This window comes from Equus caballus, chromosome 7 (genome assembly GCF_041296265.1).
Source record: "Equus caballus isolate H_3958 breed thoroughbred chromosome 7, TB-T2T, whole genome shotgun sequence".
NCBI lineage: Eukaryota > Metazoa > Chordata > Mammalia > Perissodactyla > Equidae > Equus > Equus caballus.
The window spans coordinates 93,923,730-93,940,143 of NC_091690.1; the positions used below are offsets into that span (position 1 = coordinate 93,923,730).

The 16,414-nt window shown below is 39.9% G+C and overlaps 1 protein-coding gene across 7 annotated transcripts in view; it reads left to right on the plus strand.

The window, feature by feature from the left end:
• Nucleotides 1–520: 520 nt before the first annotated feature.
• LUZP2 (leucine zipper protein 2) overlaps nucleotides 521–16,414 on the plus strand; it is a 457,863-nt gene continuing 441,969 nt past the window's right edge. For 6 of the 7 annotated variants that reach the window (XM_070273451.1, XM_070273452.1, XM_023646186.2 and 3 more), the window contains exon 1: nucleotides 521–3,071. In XM_070273451.1, the coding sequence (XP_070129552.1) occupies nucleotides 3,010–3,071 (62 nt within the window). In that variant the 5' untranslated portion in view covers nucleotides 521–3,009. The remainder of the gene's footprint in view (nucleotides 3,072–16,414) is intronic. The other variant, XM_070273455.1, reaches the window with a different exon arrangement.

The following is a 16,414-nucleotide window of genomic DNA, read 5'->3' on the forward strand; positions in this document are numbered from 1 at the left end:
TGTTTAAAAAAATAGTCTCTATGTCTCCCAATCCCAGCAATTCATGGGGACTAGCCCCTTAGTGTAATTGCATGGACTTTCCTGGTGTCGTTTGTCCAGACTTGTGTATAGTTACTACAAACAGCTTTTGCTGAGTTTGCTGTTCGGACTCAGCATAGGACAAGTGGTTTCAGTTCAGTGAAGCTTCTGTCTGCACTGCTGTATCTTAACAATTCACATACCAACTTTCTGAAGCCAGAAAACCAATTCTGGATTTGAGTTTTCCCGTGACAGTGTGGACAGAATGTCATGGGTGGGGGAGACTTACAGTGTTGTAATTCCCCAAGAAGAAAAGACTTCTGCTGGAGGCAGATAGATACTTGAATTCAGAATATAGCACTTCAATCCTCTAAGTCTGCAGGAGTTTCCAAAATCTCACTTAGGCTCCCCTTCCAAGATGTGCTTGCCTGACGCTCTCATGCCCTCCTAAGTTAGATATCTTTTTTTCTGCAGAAAATGCACAAAAAACAACAAAGCTTGTTGGTTCTTTATTGGTATCCAATACAGAGGCACAACATAACCGTGAGACTCACTCTAAACAAAGTTCATTCTGATACTTCCCTTTCTTGGTTGACAGTCCACACTAGTCTGACTCTTGTTTTACGTTGTACATCTAATAAAAAGTAATACAGTGCAGGTTGAGGAAAGTCTTCTCTTACATACGTATAAAAAATCCAAAACTTTTCCTCAAGAAAACAAATGTTTTAAAGTGATGCAGACTGAATTCAAATGCCATCTCCACTACATAATTTACTGAGTCACCTTGAGCAAGTTACTTAACCACTCTGAATCTGTCAACTCAACTGCAAAAGAGGAGAATCATAGAAATGACTATCACAATTGGTTCCTATAATTACAACAGAAGATAACGAACTCAAACTTGCTATGTAAACAAAAACGTGTTCTACAAATATGAGTATTTCCTAGTAGACACATTCTTTTTTTATTGCTTAGTAGCCATAGGTCTTTGTTGGGTGTTCAACTCACATGATTACTTTCCACACTGAGCAAGAAATCTATCTTAAACAATTCTCACAGGAGCAACTGAAATACACATTTTCCTTTGGAGTCCGAGTTCTGTTTCAGCAAAGTGTAGCGCAATTTTTCTTTGCAAATGACATGCACTTCGCAAGTGAGTTGATTTGCCCGTGCCTAGTTGTATCTGTTGTGGATCTTACTATTGCCTAAGGGGCTGGTATCCAGTTTGCAAAAGTTATTACTCAGCTACTTTACAGACTGGGGTTTAAAAAATAATATCTGTTCTGTATGAATGTCTTAAACTTTAATCCCGTTAAAAGGAAAAGCAAAAACAAATCAGTAAATTAGATGGTTAATTCTTTAAACTTGTATCCTTCTTAAAATGAAGCTTTATAAGAAAAGGCTGTGTTTTTCCTACAAGCAATGTCTTCAAAAATTAGATTAAAGAAGATGCTTCATCTAAACTTTACTGTAAATGCCTTGTCCCTGAAAAAATGGGATATGAGCTGTACCCTCTGGATAGGAGTTCCTGGAGACTGCCTGCCCTTCACCCTATAGGGTTTCGGGTGCCCTTTACCCTCTACTGAACATCAACTTTGTGTTAATCACTGGGCTAGTTGTGCCAGAGGTGATGTTCCAGGCAACGTTTGCTTAAGATTTAGAAGAACGCAGTTCTTTGTTTAAAAAAAAAAAAATCTGGCTCAGATCTTGGTGGTTTTCAGTCTCCTCTATAATAAGGATAATATTAATTTATATTTCTCTAGAATGGCTCTTGTTCAAATGAAATAATGGGTGAAGAAGTGCTTCATAAACATTTATTTAACTGGGATATCCTGCTAGAATATAAAAAAATGTAGCATGTTGTAAAGATCCTAGAATTGAACATTTCAGTAGATGAAGTTGGTGCTATTTTCCAGAATTGCTTCTGCAAAATCTTTCGTATTAGAGTTGTTTTGAATTTTCCTAATTAATTTTTTAAAATAAAGCTTATTAAATCTCAGATGTTCACTATATAAAATTTGGAAAATATAGAAAATTAAACGACACATCAAACCTTCTGCCTTCCGATCCCACCACTCTGAGTTAATTACTGTTACGATCTTGATGAATTTCTCAGTTGTTTCCACACCTGAAGAAAAGGAGCCGTTCAGGTGAGTGAAATTGGGCCATCATCTCCAATCCCACTGCCAGCTGCTGGTACAAACCGACAGATTGAAATGAGAGGAAGATCAGAAATCTTCAAAACCCAGAAGCAGCAGACGTCTTAACTGTCCTGACACCTCTTATAGTCCGTGTTTGCGGACTAAGAAGCTTGCAATGGCATTAGGGCTCACGGTGCATTTCTGGGCGCTGCTCACTCCTGCTGTCCTTCCAGCAGCATCAGGCGAATTACTATGCATTTCTAATTAGAATATTTTAAACACTCTCTCCAGAACGAGGTTCTTCCAAACACTGTTTAATCAGGTGCGGGACACCTGCCTGCGACTCTGAGCATCTGATCGTCTTTCCCAGTGAATTCGTTCTCACCTCCTGCTGAGCACGCCGGTTCAACACTGGAGGATTAGATTTCTCTCCTCGACCCGGTCCCGCCCCTCCCTTCCTTGAAAGAAGCGGGATAAATGATCAGCCTCGGGCGGGTGTGCAGCCGGGGACCAGAGCGCAGCCCGGTGACCCGAGCGCGCGGGGCCCTCGCTGGGCGCCCCCTCCCTCTCCCCGCGCCGCCTCCAGCGCGAGTGACAACGCGCCCTCCGGGCTCGGGAGCGGCGGCGCCGAACGATCCCGGGCAGGGCTCGCTTCGCCGGTGACATCACTCCCGAAGATACTCCCCGCGCTCAGTGCTTGCCTTCGCGCGGCGTCCGTCCATTTGTCCGTTTCCTTCCGTCCGCTGCTGGAGAGGGCTCATCGCCGGCCGGGGCCAGAACCGAGCGACAAGACCCAGAGGAGGAGGGAGAGCGAAGGCAGCGAGGGAAGGAGGCCCCCTCAGGCGACAGCATGCAGTTCAGCCCGGCGCTGTACCTGCTGCCTCTGCTGCCGGCGCTGATCCTCAGCACCAGGTGAGTCCAGGAGCGCGAGGGACCTGAGCCAGGGGCGCTGCCGGCAGGTTGGAACTACTGCAGGTCACCTGTGGGGGCCAAGGACAGACACTTCAGCTGTTTACATCCCCCGCCTAAGTTAGAGGGTCCCTCTGTGTTTCGGACTCTGACATCCTTCCTGCAGAGTAGAGCCGTTTTCTAGTTCTCTCAGCCCTTGGAGAAAGTCTCGGTATTGCTCCCAGTGACAGGACCGAGAGCTTTCCCTTCCAAATACAGCGTGCTTCCCTCCACCCCTACTAGTAGCAAACAGATAACACGCCGTAACAGACCAAAATAAGGAAAGGAGATAGACGGATAGACGGAAGGAATTGTCACCAGGAACTGTCTTTACATTGGAGCTGTCTTAATAGCCACAGAGTTTACCTCCTCCCCCAAGAGTGTCTGATGTTAAGGTACAGGGAACCAGAGAAAAACCAGGACTCCCGGAAGACGATAAGCCTGGCATCAAAGTTCCCGGACTTGGGAAGTGGCCTGTTTCAGTGTTTTGAGTAGGCATAGCGGTAGGCAAGTTCATTTGGCCGCCTTGTGAACAGGTCTAGTTAAAGAGCACACAAGGTGATTAAAAGTTAGACGGCCCCCTCAGGGTGCTGATGCAGAGAGCCTCGTCAGAAACAAAGAAGCACTGTACTGGTCAGTGGCCAGAGAGGGGAGTTTAAGCTCCACACAGAGGAGCTGTTTTTAGTGGAGGTTTAAAAGGCAGTGATTGAAAGGAGTTTTGTGACTCCCACTGTTGATCAAGTCCCAAAGTTGGTGATGGGCTTGCATTCTCCCACAAGAGCAGCACAAAGGTGGACTGTTTCACTGCCCGGGACTAAGCCTTTCTTCTGCATCCCTTAGCATCATATTGGCAGCAACCTCTTTCCCTTGGCTACTATAAAATAAAATAACCCACACAGGATGAGGAGCTTTTCAAATCTATGTGAATGGAAACATTATCTGTGCCTCTGATGGAAAATGAAGGGAGAAAATAGGGTTCTATCTAATTCTGAAATTGAGAAGGATGAAGAAAACTCATCTATGAACAATCGGGGCAGTAATCTTCACGATTCCACTCCTTGTCTACACACTCTCTTTCAGGCTCTTGTAACCAGATTTTCCCTCCAGTGTGAGGACTGTTTGATTTGGCACCCCTGTAGGTGATGAACTTAGTCTTTCCTTGCAAACAGAGCCCAGGTGACTTTCCCCAACTAAAATGGAATGTGAGTTGTAGTCATGATTTTCTCCAAGGGTTGCTTGTCACTTTAGTTTACAAAATGCAGATGGTTTTAAAATCACTTTGCCTCCCAGTGTCATAATACTTGCTCCAGTTACAGAACCCATGTCATTAGTTGTGGTCAGCTCTAAGCAACTCAGTGCAAATTGTGCATCACAGTTATTCTTTGAAGAGTCTTGCCACTCGCGCTGAACTCTTGTGTTATGCTTCAGTAATTACTTGTGGAGTATTCTAGAAAAAGGAAGTTCTCAAAGTTTGGGCACTTAAGTAGATGCTTGTCAACATATGCATAAAATAATAAATATTTGAACAGTGGAAACCCAGCCCACAGTGATCTTTAAAGACAGTGAAAATCGTCCAAAAGTACATTTGCTTTATAAGGATGCTATAATTTAAGTGACTCAGAAAGCTCCATAGACTGTAGCCTCCAGAGTCTTAATGTTGGTTATATAAAACAAAGATGAAGAGCCATCATCATCCCTTCTATGAAAGTATTAATTTTTATAAGGATAATCTTTTTTAAGTAGTCAACACATTTATTACAACAAAAACTAGAATTAGTCATACCTAGTTTAGATATGAAACTTCTGCAAAATATTGCTTGTATGTGAAAAGTGTGATGGATCTTCTTTAAATTTTACCTCTTGCCGACTCAACAAAAAGAGCATGCTGGGCTTGAAAAAGTCAAGCTTTTCATAATCTGTGGTATGTTTTGCTATTGTGATTACTCCGTAGCAATTTCTTTTACTGGATACCCAGATTACCTTGCGACAGTGAGCAAATCTCAAAATGAATTTGGTACTATCAAGACGTCGTTTTGCGAGAAGAGACTATGTTTTAACGAAGTCTAACCGAAGGCCATTCTCTTTGTCATATTTAAGGGTTCTTGTAGGCTTACGGTTAATATGCTGGTTAGAACCTACACTGAACAGGTTTGTGAGAACAGTTGCATGAGTAGAGGTGAGCTTATTATCCTGCTGAGAAAAACTGTGTAGCTCAGCCATGACCACCTGTGACAGTGGGTTTTCAAGCCAAAGACTTCTGTTGACTTAGTTTCTTACTCAGTGGTCCTGTTTGTGAAGCAAATGGCATTGCACGTGCTTAGATTGCATTGAACGCATTAGCAGAGGGTTGGCACTTGCTAGATTTTCCTATAGCCTTCGGGTGTTATCACTTGTTTTTAACTGTCAAGTTCTTTTCGAAGTGTGAGGAAGGTGGATCTGAGACTCTTGATGCAAAAATGCATTTGTTTCAATGTCTCTTCTCTGGGTATAGCTCTTTTAATACCTTGCTGCTATCTTTCTAATAGGTCTAAAGTTCAGTTTTGTATTAAGATAAAGCAATGTGCTCACTAAAACAAATGGTGCACCTGAAGAAGGAGAGTTCCTATGTAATGGTATTCTACTCACAGAGATGAAAGCTCAAAAACATTCTGCCTTCTAAATAGGTATTTGTGAACAGCTTTCTGTTTTTGTCTGCTCCTCATCCCCACCTTTTTTTTATAGCAGCTTCAGATTCTGAAGCACAAAAATTCCATCATTTTCACCATAGTGAATAACATCGATGCCCCCCAATCAGACTTACTTCATCTGTCCTGAAAGAAAGCTAAATGCTCAGCTTCAACAATAGCCAAAGATGGTTCTCTGTTTTACTGGTAAACCCCACAGGGTTAAAGAGAACGGTTTAATTTCCTGGTCTATTGTCTCTCCTATTTAGAAAGCACATGTAAATTCAAAGAATTCAAGTTAATGTTATGAATAATGTGGCTAATACAGAAATCCGTTTAACCTGTGCATAAATAAATGTGGGCAAGGAAAGCAAACAGATGTGTTGGTTTAATAGCTTCAGAATAGAATGGCTGTACTTTTTAAGCAGGCTTGTTCTGTAGAAGTATTAAATTGCTGTTCCAAGGCAGCCAGCAATTCACTTCAGAAAGAAGTAGTGTAGGCATTGAAAGGAATGGTAGGGTGAGAAACTCTTTAGAAGTGCTTGGTGAAAAGGGCCCCATGGCGTGCTGGAGAAGGCTTGTGCTTTCGTCCGCTGAACCTCTGTTCCTTTATGCTGTGATTCTCCTCTTGATGCCTTTGGTTTATTGAGTTTTAAATGACTTAATGGGGAGAGGAACATGGCAGGGGTGGAGTCTTCCCTGACTTCTACTGACTTCTGGTGGTTTTCCATCAAGCAAGAACTTTAAGCAGACGGTCGGTTAGAGTCTTCCCAATAGGAGTCACCTCAGAGGTCTCTCCTGGGCCCTCTGATCAGCAGTCACACCACATGTTTACTGTGGAATCTATTTTTAGACAATACTATATACTGAAGATGCCCCAGGCTCCTATTCGCTCTGTGCCTTAACCTAACCACAGAGTCAAGTTGATGTACAGGATAAAGGAAAGATAAGAGCCACAATAAGGACACAATAAGCATCCAAGACTTTTATTTTTAAGCAGATAAATTTGAAGTAGGAAGCAGTCTTACTTTAACCCCCCCCAATTGATCAGAGGTGACCTGGGTTTGTTTTCTCAAGCCCTGCACACAGTGAGTGTTGTCCCACACGCACCTTTGTATGACCGTACAGACATTCGTTTGTGATAAGAATTGCACCATCTGTGTAATCGAATTAGAGAAATGTCTTTTCTAGGCTAAGAAGATATTAACAAGAAAATGTTTTGATTTTCCAGATTTCAATTCTGGACCTTATGTGCCTATTTCTGATAGCAGTTTTTAAAATGACACATTTCGGGATTACATTTGTGGATTAAATTTTCCCTATAACTAATGAAAGAGACCCCTCAAACACTTTATGATTTAACTGTGCAATTGTCCCACACCAAACTCCATGTAATTGAAAGAAAGAACTTGACCTCCCAACCAGGAAGCAAAAATCACTGACACCACTGAGGGGATGTGGCTCTCATGAAATGATGTTTTCTCATGTGTGTTACAAGAGTGTTTGCATGGGGTGCGCGTGCATGCGCCTGTTTTGGACTGACTTCTAGAGGAAAATCCCTTTAATATATAGGGCTAAATAATTTAAGTAGCCTGGTTAAACAGATAATGTTTAATATTAAGTTTTCTTCTCTGGAAAACCCAAAAATCCATTTGAACTTGTGTTCATAACCTTTAGAAATGTCTTTGATGTTCTCATTATCACGCATTAAAAGTGTGCCTGCAATGAGTTGGTTATTGCATAAGGCATCAGAGCAATAAAATAATCTATTGGTTACAAATGCATGTTCTCATAATCTGGTCATGTACAGAAATAATTACATATAAGACAAAATTGGATAAATAAGAACAAAAAAATTTTTAAACAAAGTTCTAAGTGTCTATAAAGGAAAGAGTGAATAATGCCAGTTAAGGAGTTTGAGAAGTAACTTCTGCTTTTCAAGGAGAGTGAGAGAAAGGATATTTTGTAATCAACTTTAATATCATGTAACACTTGGTGGTGGTGTGCTCTTGGGTGAATTACATATCCTTTCCCTCCAGTTTTCTCAGGTAGAAAATAGGACTACTTATAGAACATACCAGAGAGGGTTGTGGTAACAACTGAATGAATTCATCTAGGAAAAGAGTTTACCCTAGCTCCTGGAGCACAGAAAGTGCTCAAGAGGGGTTAGCCTTTGCAACTATTACTATGTTGTTTTTATCATTTTCATGAAATCTTTGTATAATGTGATTGATCTAGACAGAGAGAATAAATGAAAACTTGGATACAAATCAATTGGTGACACAAAATTCTTGAGAATGACAGTCATCATCCAAAAGAAAGAAAAGATTAGCAAAGAGGAGAAGATGCAGGAGAAGTAATGAGAGTTACCTGGTAACTAGGCTGGTTCTTTCAAAAGTGTTTTGGTGGCAGAGCGCCTGGATGGTGCCATGCACTTTGGTGAGCACCAAGGAAAATTATGATATTTAATTTTATCATATAGAATATGATTTAGCACAAAAGTATATATTTAGCTACTTAACTTATACATATATTTAAAATTTAATTGCATTTATAGTGCATAAATCATAAGACCAAATCAAAGCCCTGAGCACAGGTGTCAATGAACAAAAGGGGATGCTTTCAAACTACATGAGCAGGGTTGATATAAAAGTTCTAAAACTTTATTTTCTACTTGTTAATCCATTTCGTCATCTATTAACAATCTATAAAAGCTGCAAAAATTTGGAAAAATTAAGAGAAAAAAGATGACATTGAGGTTTTTCTTTCTAGTATGGAGAACAGTTTGGGAACCACCAATATAGAAGCCCAACTGTTATGTCTTAAGAATCATCACATGAAAGGGATGTGCTACTGAGCCGGTTTTGTAAACAACCTTACAGATCGTCTGGCCTCAACTAGTTCGCACATATTTTGTCATAAACTCTTCATAGTTGTGCCATCAAATTTTCACCATTACATGAAAAAGATATATATTTTGCCATAGATTATTGATGCGTATAAATCTGTGAATGTGTGTTGATGTCTGTCAATGGAGTGGATCATAGAACCGGGTATGATTTGCTGCTAAGGGGAAATAAAAGGCATGGATTATGTTAAGTCTGCATCAGAGAAAGGGCAGGTGTTTGCCGGGACATCTAAGAACTTTGCTTCATGATTATAGGAGGCAAAGAGATATCGAAAGTAGACCATTCTGTTCAGCCACAAGCTGAAGGTCGAGCAAGTAAGCAGTGTGCCCTGAGAGGGCCTTCCTGAACACTAGCAGACATCATGGGTAGACATCATAGCAGACTACATAGGTAGTGATTGTGCTGCAATTACGTCTGACATGTTTGGTGTCGCTGTGGAGTGTACTGCAAAGAGCCTGTTATTGGGAAGCATGCCGTGAATGCAAAGCTGTGTTCTCATCTGAAGCCCTCATTCTAGAGATGAGAAAACTGAGGTCTAAAGTGACTGAGACTTGCCTAAGGCCACAGAGGGAAACCAAAACAAGAACCTAGAAATTTCCGCAGTGCTCCTTCTGTTTTAGTGTGTGACTGCTCTCCGTGACATATCTCTTCAGTAATCAAGCCACATTTGTATAGTTGCTGCTTACCTTAAATCTGGAATTATCCTGGTTATTATGGAGTAGAAAGTAATTTTAAAACAAATTCTCTGACCACATGTAATCATGATAGAACAACAGGTTATGGTCAAAGGGAATTACAGTAACGAGGAGTTGAACACCATTGGTTTGCCTTTATTCAGTTGTTTTTTGAAGAGTGAGCTGGCCTAGAAAAAGATTCCAGGTCATTTTCAAGACCCAAAGCAGAGTGTCATTAATGAGTTCTCACCTGTGCACAGTTTACCCCTCCAGAGATACACCTATAATGGTTCCTGTTGATCTTTCACTTCTATTATAAGGTGATATTTTTGGTGCCTTTGGATCTTTTCATTGAAACTATTTCTATAAATGTAGTTCCAGCTAGACATTTGCTATTAAATTTACGCTACAGTGGTGTAGTATTGTTCAATGGGCAGCAAACTTAACCATCTTACAAAGATGAGTTCCAAAATCTGTTCACATCCAGCTTTAATGTGTAGTGACATTACAGTTCATTTGGTTTATGTTTCTCTACACTTTCATCATAGCCTGTGAGCAATTTATGGTTATGTAACAATTTTAGGGTTAGGTGATCATAGATTTCATCCTATACATTCAAATCATAAGCTCTTTGCCTTTGCGTAGGTTTCTTAACCACTCTGAGACTTAAATTTCCCATCTATAAAATGGAAAATAATAATGTCCAGCACATAGGGCCATTTGGATTGAGGGGAATGTATTTAAGCTCTATCACAGGGCATGCACATAACTGTACTTTGTAGTCCCTCAGAAAATCCTAAGACATGTGCACTATTACTATGCATAGAGATTACAATTTAGTGTGTTGATTTTTTATATTGGATATCTCGAGCAATCAACATTTAATTTAATTATTTTATTAAAATTCGAAATAAATCAATTCCTTAAAGACTTTGAAAGTTTTTGACTGTTACAGCCAAAATAATAAAATTATGTTTTATTTTCTGATAAGATTCTGCTGGGGGCAGGGTGGGGAGGGAATTGAGCCCAGTGGATGACCCTTAGAAAAAAAAAGGAACAGAAAAGGTGCAATGACTTTCTCTCTTCCAAAGTAGTCCTTGAAGCTGAGCTAAGGCATGGACGAGAGCTAATGCAGGTTCTGGGCCAGCCTTCAGCACGTGTCCCTGTGGAGGGTGGTACTTTCTGTGACTTCCTCCTGCCTATCCTCAAGAGGGTTATGAGAGTTTCTAATTTCCCCTCTTCAGGCTCTGATTCAAACCATAACTCTGAGAATCTAGAAGCACTTACTACACAGTGGGTAGCTGATTAAAGGGGTGGGATTACAGGAAATCTTTGACCTGTCAAATCAGTTAAATCCAAAGAATGTGGAATCAGACTTTGGATTAGCCTTACTAGCTACATGACTTTAGAAATGTGGAGTAATATCTCCTAGTCACATTTTTTCTCATCAATAAAAAGCTGTTAACAATGCCTCTCTCCTATATTTGTCAAGAGGATTGAATAAGCTAATGAATATAAAGAATAGTGTCTAGCACAGAGAAAGACAGCTCAATGTATTGCCATTCTTTTTTTTTTTTTCTGCTTTATCTCCCCAAACCCCCCCTGTACACAGTTGTATATCTAAGTTGCAGGTCCTTCTAGTTGTGTATTGCCATTCTTATATTATCTGATTGAAAGGATTGAGAGATTTTGCCCTACCGAGTGTACTTGCATTTCAGAAAGAGTGGTCTTTAATAAAAACTTACCTCATACCAACATAGACAAGACAAAAGTGTTGGTAAAGAGATTTTGGAGCTCGGCCCTATCCTCCCTTATTACAGATAAAAAAAAACTGAATGGACAATGTGTTTTTTCTCCAAGTTCATGCAGATAATTTGAGGCCAATGTGATAGCCATTTCTGGATCATCCTAACAAATACCAGTTAGGAACACTGATTTAAACATCTGTAATTTCCTCAAGAAAAATAAAGGAAACCAATGTGACTTGACCTAGCTTCTATTTTGTGTCTGAAAGCTCGAAATTATGTCACTAATCTGGTTAAACATTAAATATAGTTCTTAAAATTACATTACAATAATATCACATTCATGTCTTTAAAGAAGGTTCATTTTTCGAGTTTACCTAAAGATGGCAGGTCCAGACTAGGACAGGGCAAACACCAACAAGCCTTTGGACGAGTGGAGAGTTCTGGACTTTTATAATTAAGGGGTCTTTCAATGGGGTAAGATTGGTTACACCTCCAAAGAAAGATGGAGAAGGGGCTGCCATGGCAGAGGGGAATGAGAAACCTAGCACACTTTGAACGCTGTGTGCTAAGTACTCAACTGAGTGCTCAACTTGAGCCTTCCTGTTTCTGCTGCTTTTTTTGTTATTTTGTTTTGAATTTGCTCTTTTTTAACGCTTGCTATCATTCATTGCTGGTCTTTGCAGTAAACTAAGCTCTTAACATTGAGCAGGAAAGAGGAGGAAAAGAACTCTGAATTATAAAGGAAACAAGAAAATGCGTGAAAAATTGAAGTGACATGTTGGCAAGAAGCAGATATGGTTGAGGAAGCTTTATATTGTTGATAGTATGTAGCTTTTTCCTTGAGATGCCACGAAGTGAAATGTGAGCTCATTCTACAACTAAGTTCACATAAACAATGGGGGCAAATTGTTCTTTTTCTGACACTACAATTTAGAAAAATATTGAAAGCTATTGAATCCCTTTTGTGCATTGTATGTATGTCTTTTTTTCATCTGGTCATTTTATGCAACACGGAAATTATAAATTCAATCAATATTTTTGAGGACTAATTATTGCCCTGGCAATTGCTAGAAGCTTACTTTCTGTCACTTAATGCTTACTTCCTTGCAACACATTATACTTATATATGTTTTATCATGAGGGACACTGAGTTTTGGACACAGTAAATGATTAGCCCATATTCTCCCAGCTGGAAAGTGGTCAGATCCTAGCTCATCATTTCTGAGAACTGCTTTATGAATGAAACTTCAGCACTGCTGGTAGAATCTAATCTCTGTGTAAATACACACTGAAGAAACATAATAACGTATAATACAAATACAAATGCTGAAAGTAAGCCATGTCGGCAAATAACTGTATGTTTTCATGAGGTGGGAGAGGCTACACTGAAAGTATGCTTAAAATAAATCATCCAAAGAAACTCATTAGTTTTAAGACCAGCCAAATACATACCTTTATTATAAAGACAGAAGTTTGGCAGCTAATTTCACTATTTCTATGTGGAAAACCTATATGCCCTCAGATCAATGTTTCTCCAAGTGCATTCCTCAGAGACCTAAATCAGAATCTCCTAACATGCCTGTTAAAAAGGAAACTTCCTGGTCCCCACCCTAGCCATATTAGATTAGATTCTCTGGGGAAAGGGCCAGAGCATTTTCATTTTAACATAGAATTTGCTTCCTGTGTGCATGACAGCTTGGAAACCGCTGCTCTAATGTTTAAGAGCTAGAGGGTCTGGAACACGTTGATCTCCTTGGCAGTTACAGTGTGGACATTGCGGCTCAGTTCAGGAAGATGGAAAGATGATGACATTTTGGCAAAAATCACACCTAGTTTCACATGTATACAAGTAAATTTAATAAGTGAATATCTTGTTATGTACCAGGCTGCATTTATCAGTGAAGTTACATGAAAATACTTCTCTGCCTCATGTATCTTTCTGCAAATGGCTGAGAAAATGCCCAAGTAAACTAAATGGTATAAAACTATATGACGTGGATTTATCAGGGGGCATCCTCTGTTTAGAAAGTACTTGACAGCAAGGTGAGATCTTACAGATAACACTGAGAAGAATGAAAACTTAACTCCACCTTCCCCCTTGAGTTCATCACAAAAGTTATATGAGAATGAGGCAATGAAAACCAAGACCTGCACGTGAGGCTGTATCAGTGCTTGCTGTTTTCTACTTAAGGAAGGAAATCTGAGTGTTCAGCCCAAGTAGAAGTAATATTTAGCCTGCTAAAAATGAAAGTTTTGACTCATCCCTTTCCATCCCCCCCCAATTAACAGCAGTTGGTTTGGCATGATGTGGAAAAAAAATTTTTTTGGATGAATTTCTGGTATTAAACAGAACGTTCGACTATACCAGCCATATTGACTCAGGTCTTTTCTTCTCTACAGTATCAGTTAGTTCTTGTGGAATAACAAAGAAAGGAAGCAAAAGATGCTCAGATAATAAATAATAGCTAACAATCATATAAGACTGTAAACCAGGTTAATCCTCACAATAAACTTGTGAGGTGACTACTGATGTTGCCTCCACCTTATATGTGTGGAAACTAAGACCCAGGGGTTAGATTCCTTGCCCAAAGTTATAAACTGGTGAGTAGTGGATTCTAAATTCAAACGCTAAATAATGCTAGAGCCACGCTCTTACTCACTGTGCTACAGCGCCTCCTAGTGTGTGATGTGGAGACTGGAATGAGCCTGTGTCGGCTGTGCCAGCCTCAGTTGCGGGCTCTGATTTATGGTGAGAAGGAGAAGAACGTAGCTTCCTCCCAGGTCTCCTCTAAGCTTATAACTAAATATGACAGAAGATCCTTTCTTTAAAGTGCTAACTAAAATGATGTTTATTTTGTTTTTTATTGCAAAGGAAAAATAATCAGATATTTGCTTGCTACTGTCTTTATTTGTGGATATTATTTTCCAAAGTCACTCCAGTGAACTACAGCGTTCCACCGCCTGGCTCCAGATGGCTCTTGAATGTTCGCTGTGGGTTTGGGAACACGTGGCAGGAATCAGGCTGACCTGCGTCTACCTGCAGCTCAGCCCCTTCCACCCGTGTGACCCCAGGTAGCCATCCCAACTGCTCCAACACATAAATTAATTTTTAAAATTTGTAACGTTTGTTAAAGGTGATTGTTTTCTGTGTGTAAGAATTATACTACACAGTTCTCTCGGGTTACTTTAATGCTTTTTCGTACTTCATAAAGGTACGATTTTATAGTTTAGGACATTAAGAATTAGAGAAGTTAATAAACCTAAGGTTACAAAATTACTAAAAGGTAGAGGCAGAATTTGAACCCATGATTTGATAGTTGTAAGCCTCAGGGTCAGAGTGCTCAGACAAAGTTCACACTAACGTACGTGGTGTCAAGAGCTGGGGAAGTAACTCAGAAACAGGAGAGCTGATGAGAGCCGCGTGCAGGCTAGTGTACAAACAGACTCGTGTCATACCTGCCCATGGCCATGCGAGCCAGGGGTCAGTGCACAGCAGCCTTACGCCCCGTTTGTATGCAAACCTCCACCACATTCCCATATTGGAAATAGCCTCACCTTTTCTTTGACAGATGTGAAAAGCAACAGAGTCATCATTTGAACTCAGTCTAGCGTGAAACCTGACCACTTAATAATAATGATAATAGCAGCAGCTAGCTTTTCCTTAGGAAGTTTAAATACTGATGGTTTACTGGAACTGCACTTGCATTGGTGGCCAGAAGATGGCACTGTGAAGTCCTAAGTACGGTACAGTCATCTCAGCTCTAGATTTAGCCCATTTATAGACTGACACATTCATCTCAAAATTGATATGTAAAAAAAATTGGCTTGATTTCATGTCAAAATAATTAACATAGAGATATATGTATGTGTATACATATTTATGTGTATATATACACATGTGTATATAATATATACTGTATAGTTTACATAATACATATTATATACAATTTTACTTCATTATATGCATATCTATGTATATATTACAAATAGATATTTTACAGTCTTCTGAGAACTTATCTTTGAAAGTAAGCTTTGGTTGGTAACACAGTCCTGTTAGCTTGGTCCCATTCATCACTACAGTGATTCCTATACGTCCACTTTCCTCCCTAAGGGGAATTGGACCTGGTACCCATCTCCCCTGTGTACTCCTTTACTCAAGTGACATATTGAAATAACTCTAAAGGACAGACTTGAAGGGAAGTATGGATTATGTGAGGGAGATAATAATATCTGACACTTTTATAGTATTTACATTTTAATTTTCATACGTCGTCCTTATTTGCACATCATCCTGTGTAGCAATTAGTAACAACCCATTTTCATAGATGAGGAGACCTTTAGTAACCACAGCTGGGTGACCCAGCCCCTGGAGTCTGAGTTCCACCTTTTCAACTCCAGCTACCTTAGGACCTAGAAAGTCGGAGTATAAAGGAGGCAGACTTATCTTGTCTTAGTCTGGTTGGGCTGCTATAACAGAATAGTCTAGACTGGGTGGCTTAAGCAACAAACGTTTGTTTCTCACAGTACTGGAGGCTGGGAATGCCAAGATCAATACCGGCAGATCTAGTGTCCATGAGAGCACTCTTCCGGGTTTGCAGACTACAGTCTTCTGGCATTTGCTCAAATTCTCCCCCTTGCAAAGAATCTTCCCTCAGGAAGAAAAAAAAAAAGGTTGAAGAAATTTCTCTGTATAGTTTTCTCAAACCGGAAGAGGGATGCCATGGTTATGTGACAGTGTGATTGGAATAATGGGTGATAGGTATGAGGCTGACCAGGCAAAGAGGTCAACCAAGATGGTGCTGGAAGCTAAGGAAGAGGCCAAGGGGCCAGATGTCTCCAGAGTTATTGAGGATGCAGTGGTGGTCTCAGGCTGAGAAACCAAAAGATGGTGCAAAATATTGGTGGTATAACCTTCAAGAACCTTCTCAGAATCATGACATTTCAGGTCTCAATAGGTCTTTACTTTTTACTCCAGCCCTTCATTTTATAAATGTATAAATTGAGCCTCCTAGATGTCAAGTAACTTATCAAAAGTGATACAAATATATAATTGCATAATCAAGACAAGGGGGAAAAGCAAATAATAATACTCAGATATATTTTATTGTCAACCCAGCATCAGTCTTTCATAAAAATCGAGAGAACTTCATCATAATCATAAGCTGAACTAACCAATGCAAAGCTTTCTGGAAAAAAGCAATAAATGAATTATTAGGGAGGTTTTCATTTCAAATGTCTACATTGTTCTTTAACATAAATGTAAATGTTACAGAAACCACAAAGACTTCGAGTTCTTACTTGGTTCCTAACACT